The following is a 21,317-nucleotide window of genomic DNA, read 5'->3' on the forward strand; positions in this document are numbered from 1 at the left end:
TGCTTGACAGCATTGAGGCACTGAATTTGAAGCTAACCTTTTTTTTTAATTGCACATCAGTCCCCATGCCAAACTGTAGACAGTTTTTAGTGGTTAGTAAAATAAATCTGACCAGGTGGACAAATGTTTTCCTAGCATAATGGGACAGTTTCCAGACCCTATCATTTGCCTTGTGAGATCTGTACAAAGCTCTCAAGACTTTCCCATTGTAATGCTTGTGGGGTGGCACGGTGCATCTGTGGGTAGCACTGTCGCCTCACAGCAAGAAGGTCCTGGGTTCGATTCCCAGGTGAAGCGGTCCGGGTCCTTTTCTGTGTGAAGTTTGCATGTTCTCCCCATGTCTGCGTGGGTTTTCTCTGGGAGCTCAGGTTTCCTCCACTGTCCAAAGGTAAATTGCAAGTAAGGTAAATTAGAGATACAAAATTGTCCATGATTGTGTTGGACTTGCGAACTGATGAATCTTGTGTAACCAGTAACTACAGGGGTTGGACAAAATAACTGAAACACCTGGTTTTAGACCACAATAATTTATTAGTATGGTGTAGGGCCTCCTTTTGCGGCCAATACAGCGTCAATTCGTCTTGGAAATGACATATACAAGTCCTGCACAGTGGTCAGAGGGATTTTAAGCCATTCTTCTTGCAGGATAGTGGCCAGGTCACTACGTGATGCTGGTGGAGGAAAACGTTTCCTGACTCGCTTCTCCAAAACACCCCAAAGTGGCTCAATAATATTTAGATCTGGTGACTGTGCAGGCCATGGGAGATGTTCAACTTCACTTTCATGTTCATCAAACCAATCTTTCACCAGTCTTGCTGTGTGTATTGGTGCATTGTCATCCTGATACACGGCACCGCCATTGGATGCACATGGTCCTCCAGAATGGTTCGGTAGTCCTTGGCAGTGACGCGCCCATCTAGCACAAGTATTGGGCCAAGGGAATGCCATGATATGGCAGCCCAAACCATCACTGATCCACCCCCATGCTTCACTCTGGGCATGCAACAGTCTGGGTGGTACGCTTCTTTGGGGCTTCTCCACACCGTAACTCTCCCGGATGTGGGGAAAACAGTAAAGGTGGACTCATCAGAGAACAATACATGTTTCACATTGTCCACAGCCCAAGATTTGCGCTCCTTGCACCATTGAAACCGACGTTTGGCATCGGCACGAGTGACCAAAGGTTTGGCTATAGCAGCCCGGCCGTGTATATCGACCCTGTGGAGCTCCCGACGGACAGTTCTGGTGGAAACAGGAGAGTTGAGGTGCACATTTAATTCTGCCGTGATTTGGGCAGCCGTGGTTTTATGTTTTTTGGATACAATCCGGGTTAGCACCCGAACATCCCTTTCAGACAGCTTCCTCTTGCGTCCACAGTTAATCCTGTTGGATGTGGTTTGTCCTTCTTGGTGGTATGCTGACATTACTCTGGATACCGTGGTTCTTGATACATCACAAAGACTTGCTGTCTTGGTCACAGATGCGCCAGCAAGACGTGCACCAACAATTTGTCCTCTTTTGAACTCTGGTATGTCACCCATAATGTTGTGTGCATTGCAATATTTTGAGCAAAACTGTGCTCTTACCCTACTAATTGAACCTTCACACTCTGCTCTAACTGGTGCAATGTGCAATTAATGAAGATTGGCCACCAGACTGGTCCAATTTAGCCATGAAACCTCCCACACTAAAATGACAGGTGTTTCAGTTATTTTGTCCAACCCCTGTATATGTCCTGTCATTAATGTAAACAAAGTGTGTAAAACATGATGTTAAAATACTAATAAAATAAATAATAATACGTGTGACAGATTTTGTGGTATTTTTAGAAAACACAATAAATTTATGAAAGAACTCAAATCATTAAATGTTTTGGACAGAGAAGTGTATTAATCACAGTCACAAAAAGACATGAAACTAGTAGTCATTTCGATTCCTGTGGACTTTTATTTTGACTGAAGCCCTGTGCTGTTTCCTGTTGCTACACGGCTTCTCCCCACACACTGCATGAGGGAAGCGTGGTGTGCTGTGTGCAGGTAAAAACATTACCGTTCACCGAGCTGAGAGGGTATGTGTTCACGCTCGGTATTCTCATTAAAACGTCACATTTCTACTCTGTGCTTTAACATGTATAGTATTTTAATGATTTGAACAACAACATAGAACTGAAATGAATTAAATTCGGGCTTCTAGAACATCCGACAGTTTAACGTTGCTATTACGGTTGCGGCGCGGGGTCAATTTCAAATTGCGTCCTACACCCTTGTTTTGTTCACTATAGGTGATTTATGTAATACTGATCCACGCGCACTATGTAGTGCGCTTCTTATCTGGATGAACTTCGTATGGGATTGAGCCGAGTATTTGTTTCGGTTTAGTTTGGTTTGCTTTAGCCGAGTTAGCATGTGCGTTTGATACTTAGCAAACTAGCGAAGTGCTAAGTTACTTGAAATAATTCTAATTTCTTTTTCTAATCCTATAGTCTAATTCTATTCGGAATTACCAAAAGTGTAACATGTTTGAATTCGTGTAGAGTAGTTTATTTACTGGTATGTGAAAGTTTGTCTCCAGTTTGTGTGACGGTTAAGGATAACCACGGCTACGTTTCGAAATGCGCACTACGTACTAAGTAGAACGTTAAAAATAGTATGTAGAAAATCGCTGGTGAACCAGTTTACGTACTATCTAGTACAGTAGTGCGCATTTGAAGACGCCGCCGTGCTGACTGACGTTAGCCTTCTGCTTAGCTAAAGTCAGCTGTTGATATTAATATAGGCATTACGTAACTTGCTCGTTTGTTGTCGGACAGTCTTAAATAAGATAAGAAAACACGAATTTAAATGCAGCTGTTTGACTGATACATTTAGGGGCAAAACTGTGGAGTTTTGCTAGCCCGCATTGTGTTACATGTAGTGTATTATGTAACCTGGTAACCATTCTGATCAGGCGGCTTTAGGCTTCTGTGGGACAGAATAACACAGTACGTTTTGTACGAAGGCATTTGGATCACGAAGTATAATTTCTGCGCGCAAGTTGACCCTAAAAAGAGTTTAAACAGCTTAAGTGTTAAATAAGGAACACCACGACACATTGGTAAGGATTTGCATTTGCTAACTTGACATAAAAACCTAATTTGGTTAATAAACAGTGTGTTACAGCAGGGAATAAAGTGTAGCCTAAGGTCAGGTTATTTAAAACAGTATTTGTACAGAATGATCTGCCTTGTTTGCAAATAAAAGCTAGCTTGACAGCCCAACAGCTGTTCCTGTAAACATACTAGTTGGGGGAGAGTTGTTCGACCTGAGCTTTGGAAGGTTGTTTACAACTTTTACACATCGTGGGGTTGGAAATCAATCATGTCAGTTATGGTCACAGATTAAACCCATTGTATGTCTGTATTTGATTAGTCTAAAGTTAATACCACAGTTTACTAATTGAAAAGTAGAGCCATTGTACTTACTGATACACCTATTACTGTAGACGGTGTTAGAAACCATGTTAATACATTGTTCTATACCTCACTCAGAGTTGGATATTGCCCTGACTTTGCCAGCATAAATTCATAATTAAAGGAGCTTAGACAGACTTCACAAATTCTAAATTACAAGCTTTGGTCAAATCTGACATTAACTGCATTTCAAATTCGTGTTTGTTTAATTTGGCTTCCTGTTTGACAGATGAACAGAGAGCAATATTGACATAAGCAGTCAGCACGTTTGTGCCAAACATGCAACAGACAATTCACAGATTTCTTATTATATGGCAATCAGGTCATGTCAGTGCATTCACACTGTAGTAGTTGTTGCTGCATGTGGTTGGAAATGTCAGCTGTTTGAAATCATTCAAGGCTTTAGGTAACTGCTGTAGCATAATTATTATTGATGATTCATTCTGCTAAACCCAGTTTTTTGTAGCTTAGACACAAAACCAGTTTGAGTGGCTCTGACAATAGTGAGTCTTTGGCTTGAGGCCATAAAAGCATGTCTTTGTGTGCTGCATAACATGTATATTAATCACCACAAAGGCAAATAACCAGTTTATGTCCCAGTCTGTACACACTCTTGCTCGCATGACACAGTGTTTATTTCCTGCCCAGTTGTTTTTGAGACAGATTATAAGTTAGAAAGGGATTGCGCATGGTGTAACCTTAAACCGTGCTATATTTAAGCAGCTGCCCAAGAGCCCTCGTGGTACTCTTACAGTACTGTAGTTAGACTAGCAGTGTGATTGCTGTTTTTGCACCTGTCACTTATTTCTGTTTACCCACATTTTTAAGAACACATTTCTCTCTTTGGTTCTTGTTTGATGTGTGTCTCAGAGACATGTATTGATTGATGCTTTATGTTCTTCCTTCTCTTCTAGACTTTTCTACTTTGTACATTATTTTGTATATACTGTTTAACATGACTTCAGTGGTAACTGACGCAGCCCGGAGTACTCGGGACCGAGTGCAGCCACAAACCTCACACACCTCACAGTCACAGAAACAGATCCAGGTAGGTAACACACCCACCAAAACAAAAACCAACTAAGGTTAAACAAGGACTGTGTCTAAAAATGGACACTGCTGCTGTTTTCTGTTGTCACGTTTTGACATGTAAACCTGCCTACTAAGGTTTTTTAAATCTGGCTGCTTTAAAAAGGAAACATGTATACTTGATTTTCTGTTGCAGCCCATTATAAGCACCCTACTTGTAACCGTTGGGGGGTGGTTGTGTGAAATTTTTTTTGAAATGTATTTGGTTTGGCCTTATTATATTTGCTTATGAGACATTGCTTGTGCTGTTGTTTTGAACAATTATGTTAATATGCTATTCTATAGTATCTTCTGACCTTTATATACATGTAAGGCAGTTAACAGAGCCTTTTATCCAAAGTGAATTACAATTGTGACTCTATACAATCCAGGCAAATGTGGGTTAGGGGTCTTGCTCAGGGGCCCAACAGTGTCAACCTGTCATTTGTAAGGCTTGTTTTAGACACAGCTACGAACAGTAACAGCTGAAAAATTGTCTAGATGGCAAAGTATAGTTGTGGAGTTATAATTTTAGCAATATTCCGATAAACAAAGAGTAACTCCTGTGATTGTAACCATTTGTTTTCAGGCCACAGCAGAACAGATTCGCCTTGCGCAGATGATTGACAAAAACGATGCAGATTTTGAAGGGAAAGTCAAACAGGTGAGTTAAGTTGCCTTTAATGTCATTTATCCCAAGATAAAGACATTTTCTTAATGTATGAACTTGTGTGTGTTGTAGCTTATTGAGGTCACAGGTCGCAATCAAGATGAGTGCATGGTGGCCCTTCATGACTGCAACAGTGATGTCAACAAAGCCATCAACTTCCTGTTAGAGGAGGTTCCTGTCAAGGTAAGCAGGATATTATCTTTTCTGCGAAATTTTAAAAACTACTGTGTGGCCAGAATATATGTAAACACCTGACACCAAGTGTATTAAAATGAACCATGAAGTCTATGTTTTTTAGCTGCATAGTGTTTTAACTCATAAAGTTGCGTATTCAACTGTAACCACTGTTTGTTATATTGGTTTAGTTGCAATGGGCTACACGAACAAAAGCACATAGAAACCGTGTGCTTTAAACATGACACTGCCCTTCTTTGCTGCTACCTGCTGCAGCCTGTTCTCTAGCAATATGAATTTTACTTGATTTTGGAACATGACTGGATATTTATTTATGTCACACGTTCCTTTATTGTGCTAGGCTTATTTACACATTATCTGTGCCTGACATATAAAGCTGTATAAACCTTGTGCTGGGCTTTGGTGCATTGTCATGTCATACTGCTATCCTTAAGCTGATTAAAAGAGCAATAAGCACACCAGTCTGTATAATTTAATTGTATGCTGTAAAGCACTTTTACTTGAACTAATGCACCCAGCCTAAAATCAATAAAATCAGAGACTGACCATTAAGCCCTTTATAGTTTCATCAAACATTATAGTTGCCTTGGTAGTTGTCTTCTAAATACACATTGCTAGCTGAACAAATAGGATGCTTAACTGCTATTCAGAAGGTTGTTGGTTTAAGCCTCACCACTAAAAAGTTGGTACTTGTTGAGCCTGTGAGCAGGACCTCCAAACCTCAATTCTTGGTATGTAATTAGACAACTGTAATTTGCTATGGCATTTAGTAGTTACTTTGGATAAAACACCTACTTATTGCCATGAATGTAGATCGTGCTCCAGAGTCCAATAATGGTCTAATTTACTTACGTTCATGATCCTTGGCTTGTGTGTGGCTGCTTGGCCATGAAAACCTAATCCATTAAACTCTTAGCCAATAGTTATTGTGCTGATATTGCTTCCAGAGAGTCATACTTTATTACTCTGTGATCCCATTCTGTGAGCTTATGTGGCGTACTGCTTTCTGGCTGTAGTGACTGTCCAATTCCCAATGATTTCACTTATAGCTGATCAGGCCACAAATGTGATTAGCTGACTTGTATGTGGCTAATATTCATTCAGGACTCCTGGGAGACGGTGGGGAAAAAGAAGAGTGTGGGGAAAGAAGGTGTGCCGGCTGAAAGCAAAGAAAGACGGATCGACAGGGAGGGAAGGGGTCGCGGCGGGCCACCCAGACGTGGTCGTGGAGCCAGTCGCAACTACGAAGGTGTGTGGAAGTGTATATATACAGCTTTCATGTTTAACACATTAGTATTGAATGTCGTTTAGTTAAAGATTATATGTTTTTGGATTAAAACTAAGTGTTTTTGTAGGTCGCTCGGAGGAAAATGGGTTTGACTCTATTCCGGGAGAAAGAGGAGGTGAACGTGGGCGCAGAGGAAGAGGGAGAGGTTAGTATTCTGTCACATAATGGCTTTGTCCCATTTTATGTAGCGCTGTTGTTCAGTCCATACAACTTCGGTTCCACTCCAAAAGAACAGCAGGCAGTGATTAATTGCGTGCCTTATTTTTAATCATTGTTAAGTAAAATAGTGAAAATATGATCTTAAGCCAAATAAACAAACACTTTTATTTCATCCTAACATTTATCTAAATTATCATAACATCATTATCATACAAACTCTGAGCATTTAAACCACATACAGTCAAACAAATGTCATGCCTGATCGACCTATAGCACCACTGTGATTTAGACCCTGGGTTTCAGCAGTAGTGGACTAGCATATTTTCCTGTTACACCATTAAAATATTTGTCATGAGGTAAAATAAAATATTCTGTAATACGACTTATGTAAAGTCATACACCCATGTAAAACAATATAACCTATGTATAGTCTCTCTAACACAATCGCAGTCTCACCATTGTTTGTATATACGTCAGTTTTTTTCAGGATATAGAGGAAAAGTCTGTCTTTAATTTAAGGAATAAAAGACTATATTAAAAAAATTCCTGATTCCTGATATTCCAGATCATGCTCTTGTCACAGAAGAAAAGCTATTAAATGCATGTTAAATGCCAGCACACTTAATCCTGAAGTCTAAAGAAGGTTTACTGATAAGGGTCTCGACTCTGATCCCACAGTTGGTGCTCTTAGTACTTGATGCTATGTTGCTATTTGTGTCACGCTTTAACATCATTAGCAGGCTACGAAATTGAAGGAATGCACTGGGTAGAGCAGCTGTAGGCAGAGACCAAGTGGACGTATGACGTAAGCCATGCGTAGAAAAGCTGGCAGCTTGTTTGTGGCTTTCTGTTATGTAAGGAAGGTAGAATGACATTTTCTGCAGAGTGCACTAGCGATACTAATGATGAACGGATAGCTCACAGAGAAGTCACTGTTTTATTACAGTTGTTGTTTAAAATGGTCGTTGAAATTCATTTTCAGCAGCTGACTCTTGGTTTGAGTTGAGTGTGAGTTCAGACTGCTGATTTAAGGCTCAACCACTATCAGTATGCCTGCACCAACTGTGTGTATATACTCTTTCAACAAAAGTGCGCTGCAGTCTATGGATCTATTAACATTACAATTGAAAACGGAAGCTGTTTAGTTTGTTTGTATTTAGATTACATGGTGAACTCTGCACATATGGATTCCTTTCTTCATGTCCCAGTAAAATGGTAGAAATCTTCTTGGCTTACAATAACTACACTAATATGGTCGGGAATTATTATTGTAGGCTAATGACAATGATGGTCGCTTGAAGAAGAAACTGCCAAAATGTACATCCCTAATGTGTACTGTTCAGAATAAAGATCTGGATTATGGGATTCATTAGGAAATTGTCATGGGGTCACTTGTTAGGATAAAAGTCAAGGGTTGAACATTTAAAAAGTCCTGTGTGTGTGCAGCAGTGTTTGAAATGTTATTTCATTTTGGGTGTTTAGGTGCCGGAGGCAGAGGACGAGGCAGGGGAGATGTGGGGTACAGGTTCTCTCAGGGAATTGGGTGAGTACAGTGTCATTTTTCTACTTTGCTTCTAATCCATCACTCCCACTTCATCCCCTCACTGTGCTGATGCACTTGGTCATGCTCTAGTGTTAGATTAAGACTTCTATTGTTTTAGCTTTTAGTGTATGTATGTGTATGTATATCTATTTAGTGTATGTATATGGGAAAGGAGCTCCTGGGTTCAATTCCTGGTCCTTGTGGTCTGTGTGGTTTGCATGTTCTCTCCGTGTTTGTGTGGGTTTCCTCCCACAGTCCAAAGACATGCAAGTGAGGTGAATTGGAGATACAAAATTGTCCATGACCGTGTTTGACATTGAACTTGAACTGATTAATCTTGTGTAATGAGTAACTACCTGTCCTGACATTACTTAAAGATAATCGACAGTTTATGTAAAAAATTTTCTATGCTTACATATTTGTAGCAATTTGTGAAAGGCCTAAGTAAGCTTGTGAGCATGTACTAACTGAAAAGATTCTGGGTCACTAGCCCACCACTGTTACCCCTTTTCCACTGACGTGGCACGGAGCCCGTTCTGGTTCCCGAACTTGACTTTGTACCGGTTCCGTGTGTTTCCACCGAAAAAAAGAGGTTCCAGACAGCGAACTAGCGGGCCAATCTGGCACCACAGAATACTTGGTTTTTCAGCCCGAACCGTGACGTCCGTCAGTGGGCGTGTCATGTTGTACAGCATAGCGTTAGCAACAATGCCGGCAGCTGGGGTCTCGTATGGAGCTTAATGCTGCATTTTTATCTTTTAAACTTCACCTGATTACATTTGAGCCAGTTTGCCGCTGATATTTTCAAAGCCCCTTAAAAAGGTGAATTGTGTGATATTACGAGATAAAAGTGACCCGGACAGAACGAACACCGCTTAACGTGACAAATAAAGCGTGAAGCTTTTTCAATTCCCCGAGCTGCATAAGCACCACACGTGAAGTAAATCCAGCTAAACACAGATACATGTGGTATTTTAGAGTGGATTTGATGGTTATTTCACACAGATGGATGTTCGTGTTGTGGAGCTTTAGTGATCTTTCACCGCTCAAGTCGAGCGCTGAGCAAATCGGCTATTTGAGCCGAGAGTCGCTGTGAAACCGAAGCGCAAAACGCTTCTCACGTCAATAAACTAAAGAAAACAACAACTGAGACAAACAAGTCTCGTCTTCTTATCACCGGTTGTTAGATCTATGCTCTTTACATAAAAACAAACATCTGTAACAGCAGCACAAATGCTCGCACATAATCTACACGCTCCGCCATGATATTACTGCTCTTAACTTCGTTAAGTAACGCCCACTGTTGATGACGCAGGCTTGGTTCTTAAAAACTGGTGGAAACACGCGTCGGTTCTCTACAGAACACCAAGGTTCAGAGAAACCTGAACAGAACTGGTTCAAGAGCCATGTTTTTTTTTTGGTGGAAAAGGGGTATGTGAGACTTTAAGCTCCTACATTCAAATCCCTGCGGTTCTCAATGAACTAGGTAGACTGTGTTTTTGGTGAGGGAAGTTTGTATAGTTTGGTGAGGGATAGTTGGATAGTAACCTTTTGCTTTCTGCTCATGGGACTGGTACAAGTAGTGGATACTTGATACACATACGGCATAGCATGACATTTTTGTACCAATTAATTACCAGTAATATACAGAAACGTGAATTTACAGATGGTGCATTTTAGGTTCTGAGTGTGATGCTCTTGATCTAATATCATTTGCTTGCCTCTCTCTTTGGTGTGCAGAGCATTTAACCCTCCTGAAAATTCTGGCTCTGCTGATCCTGGAGACTCTGCCAACAATACTACTGATGGTACATTGTTCCTTCTTATCTCCAAAGCTGTGGTTATAGTATTATATATATTGTCTTATTTAAAGAATATATTTTCAGACATGACGTATATAATGTATAACCTAAAGTTTTTTAAATATGAATGTAGGGTCTCAGTATGATTTTGCTCTCTGCATGTTAGGAAACTGGAGAAATCTGGAAGAATGGGCTGCAGAAGACTGGAATGAAGATGTAAGTGTTTTAATAAACGTCTATCCAAATTTAGTGTGTTTTAATTGGGTTTTGCTCATTTTACTTTTATTATTTTTCTTTTTTAAGCTTTCTGAGACCAAAGTGTTCACTGCCTCCTTTGCACTTACTTCCCAGAACCAAGGAACAGCTGGACAGGGGTAGGTGTAAACTCCAACAGCTACAAAAAATGTAATGGTCTTCCATGACTTTTTTTAAGACATGAAAAGAGGAATTCAGCCTGTTCTCTTGATGGGGTTACAAGTGGGGGTTCTGTGAGCTCAACTGCCCATTTCTGAACACAATTGTTCATATAAAAGAAGTCATTAAAAATTGGCAATGAATAATGCTGGAAGAATTCAATCCACAAACAACCACATATGCAAAATTACTTAATCATTAAGCAAAATTACAAGCCTTGTTTTCATAGAATTCTCAGTTCTGTCCCGATTGACAAATTGGTGCGTTGTAAGTAATATAACTACTTGGCAGTAATAAACTGTTTGGCACTGTAGTGTGTGACTTGGGCAGAAGTAGCTTTAATGTCTGTTATATGGAGCCCTAACCCTAAATAATTCCCTAGATTGTACACTGTATTTTTAGCCTGACAGCCCCCACCCCAGTTGAAATCAGCATTAATTGAGCAATGGTTAATTTGTTGGTTTATTAATTAATCATTAATGGTCCTACTCCAATGTACTAATCTCTACATGCCGGCAGGTGAATTTACTTAAAGAAAATCACATCAGTCTGTTGCCAGATTGAAATTTTTTATCTTTTATTTTTATTTTTTTTGTTGGCAGGGTTGATCTGACTTCCCTGTTGCCTAAAGCTTCAGAGGTGGACTCCGAGCTGGCTGGCTTTGAGCAGTCGTCCCCAGAGCCGCTTACACAAAGCCTGGTGTTCACCAACTCTCAGCAGAATGCAGCTCGCACACACACCCACAGCTATGCTTCAGCTGCTTCCAACAGCTATGCCTCTGCTGCTGCTGGTACCTACGCCCATGCTGCCTCGGTAAACACAAGCACGCACATACTTGCAAGGCTTATAGTGGTTGCCTTGGTTTAAGGGGTGGACACATTTGTACTACTCTTTGTTTGCCATACACACACTTTGATGATAAAAGCACATTAGTGACATTTATTTGGGGAATTTAACTGTTGCAGCAGTTCTTTAGTGACTGATATTTGTGAACACACGTGAGCTTTTGGTTTTTTGCCAATATATAAGTCAAACTAAATAGTACAAAATAGTACAGCTATTATTTTGTCATATGCCTTCACCAGGTGTATGGTACAACTTTATTTAGATCTCTTTGGCAAGACTGGTAGCCTTCTCTTTTCCTTTCTTTTGGTTATTGCAACTAAATAACTTTTGTATACCAACCACAAAGCATAAAGGGTTTCTTTGTCCATGTTTCATTTGAGCTTTATGGTGCTGATTTTGGTGCATAGTCTTTAAGCCAATATTACTGTAATGCTTATTGGTCTGGATGGTGAGATATTCAAGACATGACTACATAAAACGTGTTTGTTTTTAAGTTTTAGTTCTGTATTATGTAACTGTATCCCAGTGTGCATCCTATAAATAGTTTTCATGCATGTGTGCCAGCTGACACTTGCCTGTACATGTTATTTTTGAAATGTAGTTGCCTTTTTCCTTCTAGGCAGTTGTTTTATTATCAGATCATTGATTTAATTCCTCTGTTTAATTTGTATTAATGTGAAGGTTCTATAGAGGCTTTTATTAGCATCATCAGTGTAACTTCACAGAAACCAGTGGTCACTGGCATTTTCTCTCCAGAATTGCAGGGCTGACACAACTGGTTTTACTGACTGGCAACCGTCTCTATTTTAGTGGAAAAGCAATTCCAGTTTAGACTTCGATTTAAGCATTAGAACCTTGTTTGTGAAACATGACCTACTCATTTTCTCTGAGTCTGTTGTTAGTTTAAAATGTCATTTCCAATTATTTCCTGTTCTTTGTCTTTAGTCTATGACATCTAGACCATATCATCCTGACGTACACAAAGCCGAGCCAGTCAGTACAATCAGCTCTCTGCCCAGCCAGACACCAGTCTCCCTGAGGAACGACAGCCCTATGGGAGAACCAAGTCCTCCTACCGCACCTGCACCTGGAGCTTTGAATGAACCCAAAGTGGAGATCCCGGTTACAGTGGCACCATGTGAGTTGTGGAGTTTGAAACTCAGTAATGCTGCTTTATATCGCAATAACATCCATTTCGAAATTCAAGTGCAAATGCATTAAAGTAATACAATAGCACTTTGAATACAGGGCACTAAAGTACAGTACTTGTCTCTTATGATTTTCTGCAGTGGATCTGAATGTTCAGCTTGAACCCTCCCCCATCCTCAGTCAGCTCACACAGCACCAGAACCCCATGCTCCAAACGGACCCGCCAGCTCAGGGCCAAAACCCGTCTCCTCCGCTATCCCCTTACGAAACTGCTCGCTCTGCCTTGAAACCTCCGGTAGAGGTTAGTGCTCCCATCATGAGCATAGAACCTCACCAGCCCAAACAAATCAGGCCCCAGAGACGCAGACTACCCCCACCTTCTAAGGTAAGGCCCCAAAACATGCTATTGTGTTTCTTTTTACTCTAGTATGCATATAGACGTGACCAGTTGTCTTACAGATCAGGAAGACATGCCGTAGCTTTAGGATTTCTGTAATGAATGCACTTATGTGTGTCAGGGTAGAAAAACATCGTTAAAATCATTTGTGTGGATACAGTTGGAATATTGTCAACTATTAAAGTATTGCAATACTAGCGTGTTTAGCATTTGCCTCAACTTGTTTTAATGAGGTTTGCTTACTTGCCCATTGTCTACCAGTGAGTAAGATTCCTGGGTATTGTTATGGCTTCTTGGTTTTATAGAGTGTAATTTGAGTGTAAGCATGTCGCTCTCTTCGCTCATTGGCTGATGGCGCCATAGGCCATAACAAAAAGTATTTTGGGTGATATAAAGTAATAGATCATTTTTGTACAATATAATTGACTCTGGGCATTTGTCTTATTATACAGTAATGTACATTTTCACAAAATTTTACTGGACTAGTAATTGGAAGGTCACTGGTTAACTGTTGTCACCCTAACTGCTAAAATGACCACTGGTTTTATGGAAAAGTTTATGTTTTGATTTAATAATGACACATCCTTAATAAGAAACTTTAAAGTTGTAAATAACAATTGTGCAGTGAAATCTCTGGACTGTATGCATTTCTATTATTTGCTTTAAAATGCATTGTAAACAGCTCATATACAGATTTATTAGGCAGGGCAGAACTTGATACAAATCAATGTGGTTGTGGTAAGCTTGATATACCATATCCAATATCAAACCATCCTGATACAAACGCTAACCAGCTCCAAGGCATGCTAGCGGAAACGTACCACAAGGCGTGTGAAATTTACGTAGTTTAATCGTATACTTTGGCTCCCTAGATCCCCTCGTCGGCAGTGGAGATGCCAGGCTCTGCTGATGTGTCTGGCCTGAACGTGCAGTTCGGCGCTCTGGATTTTGCATCCGAGTCGACAGTGGAAAGCTCAGCTCATTCAGAAGCAGCCAGTCAAGATCCTCCAGTTTCTGTTTCTCAGAGCCAGAAAAGCCTGTACTCCAAATCAAGCACTGTCAGGTGACTGAGACATGTGCATGCGTTAATGGCAGCTCATTTATAACCGAGTGTTTGCAGAGACAATTTAATCTGTTCTGTCAGTAAAAACTGCAGCATTTGTCATTTCAGTGAGCCGGTTACTGGTCTTTCTCCTGCACTGCCTACATCAATGATGGAGCCCAGGTATCCATCTCCTTCCCTGGGATTACCCAGTGCCACAGCTCCTGCTGTTACCACGTCATCCAGAACAGAACCCTCCAGTCTGTGCAAGGAAACCTCCACCACCACCACTTCCTCCACCACCCCTCTCACTGTAAGCCCAACAACATAGCTGTATATAGTCTGCGTTTCAGAATAATTTTTCTGGTGTGTTTGCGACATGAGATTGTTAAATAAATGACATTAGAATTATATTATTATTTTTATTATGTTATGTAACTTGTCTTTTTTCCTGCAGAATGGATTCATTGAGGTACGGACATCAAGTACACTAGCTGGTAAGTTCACATTCTTGTTTCATATGCAGTTATGATGTGGTGTACAGCTTACACCTTGCTACATGACCTAGTATTGTAAGAACTATTGTACATTCTGGTAGGAATTGCAGTAATGTACTAGCCTAGTGTTCAGACTAGCAGGGTCAATCACATGGGTAGGGCAGTGGTAGCTCAGTGCTTAAGGTACTGGATTGTAATCAGAAGGTTGCCGGTTCAAGCCACAACACCAAGTTGCCACTGTTGGGCCCCTGAGTAAGGCCCCTAACCCTCAATTGATCCAGTTGTATCAGTCATAATTGTAAGTTGCTTTGGATAAAAGCGTCTGCTAAATGCTGAGAATGTAAATATAACATGGTAATACATACTAAGCATGCTAGTGTGTATACTAGGTACTCAAAATACTTTTAAGTTTAATGATAGTTGACATCTGGTTGAATGGACAGAATGTACAGCCAGATAAACATCTGTAATATTTCTCTTTCTAGCAGCCCCCTTAAGCACTCCCCAGTCCATTTCCACATCTCTGCCCACCGAGAACGGCATGGTCTCATCGTCCTCATCATCTGCACCGGCTCCTACACCCAGCACTGCACTTCCCTCCCTCAGCAGGTATCTCCACACCAGAAGCCATCGCACCAAGGATTAGTCAGCATGCCTTGGGGGGAATTAAGAATGTAATTGGGATGAATCTAATCACTAATATTAGATTGCTTTTTTCCTTACTGATCATGTTTCTTGTTCATTCTCTCAGTAGTCATGTGAGCAGTGGAACCACGATGGGCTCTACAGTCCCTGTCAGTACTGGGCTCAATGTAAGTACTTCGTTTTTCATTCAGGTGTGTTTATTTATTTTTCTGTTAATATTGTAATAACTTTATTCAATCCCCCCAGTCTCAGGTGGCCGGTGATGCCAGTGGGGGTCTCTCTGGCTTTTCAAACTCGGCACTTAACTCTAACGGCCTGATTACTGGTGCACCAGGCCTTTCTACCAACGGGCACTTGGCTCCTTCCACTGGCCGCTCAGCACCACTGCAGACCACCACTGCCACCTCTGGTGAGCTGTTTGCCATTGTTTATTATTTTTTATGTACCACTGTTATCAAAACTTATTCATAATCGCTGTCCCATTTTGTGTCCCATTGTTCAGGTAAAGCACCACCCAACCTGGCTCAAGGTGTACCCCCACTGTTGGCTAGTCAGTACATTATGGGGCCTGGAGGACTGCTTCCTGCATACCCTGTAAGTCAAGAGGATTTTGAGTTTTACTGGTTTGGTAGATCGTGTTAAGTGCAAAACACTGGAATTAATGCTTTATTCTTTGAAGCAGATCTATGGCTATGAGGACCTGCAGATGATGCAGTCACGCATGCCCATGGTGAGTAACGATGCTTACTCGTTCATGACTTACCGAAATTTACAGCCGTCCTTAGATACATAGATACATATTTATTGTACATAGTGTGTGAAGTTTCCGTACAGTTTTGCTTCTGTTATTAGACAAATGTAGCTTGCAAGCCTTCATGGTCTATTTTGTAATTGAACTCTTGTTTTCCTTTTGAATTTTACCGCTGGTCTCTGGTGTCCAGCAGTGTATTACACTAGCCTACCACTGTTGCTACACAGACAGATTTGTTTGTCTTTAGCTGAAGCCTTGTGATAGATTGGCGACCTGTCCAGGGTATTCCTGTCTTTGTGCCCAGTGTTTCCTCGTACAACCAGACCTACCACAACCATGTCCAGTATAAAGTGGTTTATGAAAAAAAAAACATTTAAACAACTGTTTGGGGTGGAACGGTGGCTCGGTGGGTAGCACTGCCGCCTCGCAGCGAGAAGGTCCTGGGTTTGGGTCTTTTCTGTGTGAAGTTTGCATGTTCTCGTCTTTCTTCTGCGTACCCCGGTTTCCTCCCACAGTCCAAAGACATGCAAGTGAGGTGAACTGGAGATACAAAATTGTCTGAATGACTGAATGTGGGTACCACGTGACATTTAAAATAAATAAACAACTGTTTGTCTTTGTAGGATTATTATGGGATGACCGCCTTCCCTGGTACGACCACACTTGCTGGCAGAGATGGAGGATTAGCAAACAACCCTTACTCAGGTGACTGCCCTCTTTGTAAACCACATTGAGCTAGTAGTTTTGGTGTAATATTATTCTTCTTTGTTAAATTGCAGCTTCAAACGCAATCCTTTAAATCAGTTCTACCACTAATAGTGTTTTCTTTTTGCTATTACACCCTCAAGGTGACGCCACCAAATTTGCTCGGGCTGAGGCGCCGTCCCCAGCACCCTCCACCAGCCTGTCCTCGGTCGCTTCTTCGCAGTCTGAGCCTGGCACAGTTCAAACACAAGCACCACAGAATCCTGGCCAGGCCTTCCTCAACCCTCCTCTGCCACCCGGCTATGGCTACACTAGCTTACCCTACTACCCCGGCATGCCAGGCGTTCCCAGTGCCTTCCAGTACGGCCCCACAGTCTTCATGCCCACTGCCTCGGCGAAGCAGCACACCCAGTACCAGCATCAGACGGGTTATGGAGGACACGCCTACGCATCAGGTCAGCCGGCTAACGTTTCAGCAAGGGTTTTATTTCTGGAGCAGCTGTTTTGAGTGGTAAACTATTTTGAGAAGATTGCACTTGTGGATCTCAGTAATTATACTGGGAGGCCAAGGGAGTGTAGTTGAAGGTGGCTGAATATGATTGCATATGGCACAAAAATTGAAGGGGGGGTAGTTTACAGGTGCACAATCTGATACAACACGACCTTGATCTGAATCCTTTATTGAACACTGGATTTGAAATGCTTCTCTCCCTTGTATATCCCTGCAGGTTTTGATGACCTGTCTCAAGCTCATGCCGGGGATTATGTGAAAGGAGGATATGGTGGCAGCTCTCAGTCACAAGCCAAGTCAAGCAACAACTCAGTGAAAGGTCTTTTGTACTTTCCTTCACTGTTTAATTCTAGTGTCTTGATTTAATATTAAATATTCTCCTTTTAATGTTAACATTTTGCCTAATGTTGTTAAACTTCAGTGACATTTGACTTTAAACCTTCTCCTTTGCAGCACCTGGATTGTCCGGCTCTGCCAGCTCTGACCTCAGTGGAACAGTTTACAGCAAGACACAAGTATGAGACTGGCACCCAAAAAAACATATATTAATTTTTGATTATCATATGAATTAAAATGCTAAATTACTATTTTGTTTGTTTTATATTTGTCGCCAGTCATTTGATAAACAGGGATTCCCCACTGTGACCCCGCCGACGTTTAGCCTTCCTTCTGCTTTGGGAGGCACAGGCCCCCTGAACCCAGGAGGAGCACCTGGCTATGCCCCACCCTTCCTACACATCATGCCTCATCAGCAGCCTCCCTCCCAGCTGCTGCACCACCACATGGCCCAGGACACACAGGTACAAACTGACCTAGGGATACTGAAGTGTTGGATCGAGTTACCTTATAAAAACGGCATTTCCAGAAAAGTTGGGACATCTGTTATTTGTCAATTGTCATAACCTGTTATTTAACTGACAAAATATTTCAATTTAACTTGTATTTTGTAAGTATTTTGAAATAAAATAATGTGATGCCTGCTTGATGCCTCAAAAAAGTTGGGACAGAGGCATATATATTTTTTTCTTAATGCCACTTTTTAGGGTTTGGTAACTATACTAAATGTTGTAGTTCTACTGGTGGAATTTTTGGCCCATTCTAGTTTAATGCAACATTTCAGGTGCTCAAGCGATCCACATTTTGTCCATGACTTATCGCGACTCAGGCAACACAATGTTTTAAAATGAAACACAAAACATATATACTTCATTCATAAATATCGTGTTAATGTGGTCCCACTGTGGTTTACAAGATGTAATGTAAAGCCTTCACAATGGGACATTTGTGTACAAGAACGTTTTGTGCCTGTTAAAATTTGTTTTATTATTATTTCTGTTTGCGACCCATTTTTTGGACCCTCCTGGACAGCTGGCAGGCTAGTCAAGCACATGCACTCTGTCTATGAGGGTACTCTGTTGTAACACATGCAGAGTAAGGCCTTGCCTAAAAATAAGATTTAAACAAGATGAAAGCATGATCTCATATAAAGACATTGTAATCTGTGTGTGTTTCTCTACAGGCTCAGCGCAGTCAGTCCAGCAGCTTGCAGAAGAGCCAAGCAAAGTCCAGCTACAGCAACTCCCCCTACTGGGCCAACTGATCCCATACTGGAAACACCATGATGATCCTCATCTTTCAGAGCTGCAGCTGGCCTGAACACACACACACACACACAATCTCTCCCTGACCCCCCCTGCATAGTTTTCCTCTGCTCATTTCTTTTGTGTTTGCTGGTTTTCCTCCTCCAAATTAAATTTCATGTAAAATATTAATGTAAGTATTTATATATACTGTAAATGTTAAAAAGCCGAACATGAAACGTGGTCGCTCCATTTTATTTTTTGAAGGATGTTTAGCTTTTGTTTACTTTTTAAAAATGGCAAAGATGTAGCGAGAACGCAGACGGAGGAAGACTGGGATAAACGACATTGCCTTGAGAGCCTGAGTTTTGATAAAGGAGGAAGACGAAAGTTGGGGGATTTCGGGAGAGGTTCATTTTATTGAAAGAAAAGCATTAAATGCTTTGGTTGTTACATGACGGGCTTTTCTGTGGTAACAGGAAGAAATGGCGTCTGCTAGATGTTGTTCTTTCCACTGGCTTTAAAGGTTATCACACCAAGAAACCCACAAGTTTTATATATTGAACTTCTGTTGCCCTCTAAATAAAGGTTCTGAGCTATTCATTCCTGCTGTACGCTGCATTTATTTCTCTCTTGTGTGTTTAAAGGAGTTTCTTCTGAGCTACTAGAAAAGGATCCTCACATACTAGCAGCTGTAAATAAGCTAATATTTCTAAAGGTTAAATTCCAGTCAAGTTATCTTCATGTTCTAAGGTACTAAAGCAATAAGCCACGAGAGGCCGTACGTTACTGTGATTTTAGCACGGGGATGACGTTTTTGGCACGACGCGAAGCGGAGTGCCTAAAACTTCTTTCCCCGTGCTAAAATCGTAACAGTAACGTACGGTCTCGAGTGGCTTATTGCTTTTATAAAACGGCGGTCAACATAAAATATAATAAATACAACAATGTTTAATTCATAAATGTATTTATCGTGTATAGACTTACAATAAAGCATTCTTCCGCGACGCAAAATAGTTCGATTAACAGTGTTGCTAGGCAACATGAGGGCGAAAATAACATTAAATTTTTCTTTTCAGTGGCGTATTAATATGGAATGATGTGAGGTGGTCATAGGTGTGAGTTTATCGGGGATTTTACAACGGCTTCGAACGCGGCTCAGCCAATCAGATTTTAGGACCGGAACTATCCGTTTTATAATTTACATTTTAGATTTGCGTGTCTAATAGTTCTTATGTTTGAGTAAATGTGATTACTCGACACTGGTCCAAATATTTTGTTACAAACAACTGATGTAATGGGCTGCTCTGCTCTACCAAGTGTGATTTAGTCTGGTGGTTACTACTAAATGCACCTTCAAAAGAAAAAAGGGCTGTATCTCAACTTTTTCCTCCTCCATTAAATGGTAAAGAGTTACTGTTAAAGCAAACTCTTTAGTACTGTAGAATGTGATTTGGGATCTTCTGGGTGCTCTGGTAGCGCAGTGCTCTATTACACTAGCCCACTTCGGCTGGGTGTCTACACGGACATGATGGGCTACATCTAGGGGCATTGGGTATGACCAAAGCCCTGTGCTGGATTGGAACTAATGGGTCAAAAAATACAGTCATGAATTTAGTGGTCTAGAAAGTTCTTACATTTCCAGATATGCACAAAATGTCCCATTATACTGATGTCAAAATTATAAACATATGACTCTTAATAGCTGCATAAGGTAGGATCTGTCTGTGTTCCCATCAGTGGTTAATATGACAGGAATATTCGATTTATGTCTAGGGCCTTGATATCCGTACTAGTGTGTATGTTTTACTTGTCACTTTACTACAGCTGCTTATATAAATAGGCCTAGTTTTCTGCACCCATTAAAATGTACATGATGACAACCCCACCTCCTTCACTCCTGAAAAAACTCCTGTTTTCCAGCAGCTTCTTATTCGTGGCAACTGGACAAATTTCCATGTAAACATAAGGTAAAAAAAAGATACTACTGTTTAATGTACTTTTAATGGGTGAAGAAAGAAAGAAAACTCTTAAGTGACCCCAGTCACAAAGATGCGGTCGATGGAGATGAATAAACAATAACATTGGTCCCAGTGTTGAGCGGGCAGTTCTGTTAGTAACCGCTAGAGGGAGGTATGACTTTAGGTTTCATATAAACACAGTACTGGGAAATACAGTAAGTGTTTAATTTTGTTTGTTTAATATACTTCTGGTACATTTATACACTTTATATTCACACACAGTAAAACAAAATTAATTAGGGGAATGGTATTAAGTTGTTTTATAGTACAACTATATATATATATATATATATATATATATATATATATATATATATATACAGTGTATCACAAAAGTGAGTACACCCCTCACATTTCTGCAAATATTTCATTATATCTTTTTATGGGACAACACTATAGACATGAAACTTGGATATAACTTAGAGTAGTCAGTGTACAGCTTGTATAGCAGTGTAGATTTACTGCCTTCTGAAAATAACTCAACACACAGCCATTAATGTCTAAATAGCTGGCAACATAAGTGAGTACACCCCACAATGAACATGTCCAAATTGTGCCCAAATGTGTCGTTGTCCCTCCCTGGTGT

The 21,317-nt window shown here is 40.8% G+C and overlaps 1 protein-coding gene across 5 annotated transcripts; it reads left to right on the forward strand.

The window, feature by feature from the left end:
• The first annotated feature begins 2,001 nt into the window (after positions 1-2,001).
• ubap2b (ubiquitin associated protein 2b) lies at positions 2,002-19,313 on the forward strand. 5 transcript variants are annotated; one of them, XM_062999283.1, is made up of 27 exons: positions 2,002-2,036; positions 4,363-4,496; positions 5,106-5,180; positions 5,259-5,369; positions 6,486-6,630; positions 6,737-6,814; positions 8,311-8,371; positions 10,112-10,179; positions 10,340-10,389; positions 10,477-10,547; positions 11,190-11,400; positions 12,379-12,571; positions 12,723-12,967; positions 13,852-14,042; positions 14,151-14,334; positions 14,479-14,518; positions 15,004-15,127; positions 15,270-15,330; positions 15,410-15,572; positions 15,666-15,757; positions 15,843-15,893; positions 16,538-16,619; positions 16,763-17,074; positions 17,348-17,449; positions 17,584-17,645; positions 17,745-17,930; positions 18,650-19,313. In XM_062999283.1, exons 2-27 carry the CDS (start codon positions 4,404-4,406, stop codon positions 18,728-18,730), a joined length of 3,132 nt encoding a protein of 1,043 aa, XP_062855353.1. In that variant the 5' UTR covers positions 2,002-2,036; positions 4,363-4,403; the 3' UTR covers positions 18,731-19,313. The 5 variants fall into 5 exon arrangements, with proteins under 5 accessions (XP_062855353.1, XP_062855352.1, XP_062855355.1 ...); XM_062999282.1 differs by having other exon boundaries at positions 2,009-2,068; XM_062999285.1 differs by having other exon boundaries at positions 2,009-2,068; positions 15,846-15,893.
• Positions 19,314-21,317: the final 2,004 nt, after the last annotated feature.

The sequence above is a fragment of the Trichomycterus rosablanca genome, chromosome 7, assembly GCF_030014385.1.
Source record: "Trichomycterus rosablanca isolate fTriRos1 chromosome 7, fTriRos1.hap1, whole genome shotgun sequence".
NCBI classification, from domain to species: Eukaryota; Metazoa; Chordata; class Actinopteri; order Siluriformes; family Trichomycteridae; genus Trichomycterus; species Trichomycterus rosablanca.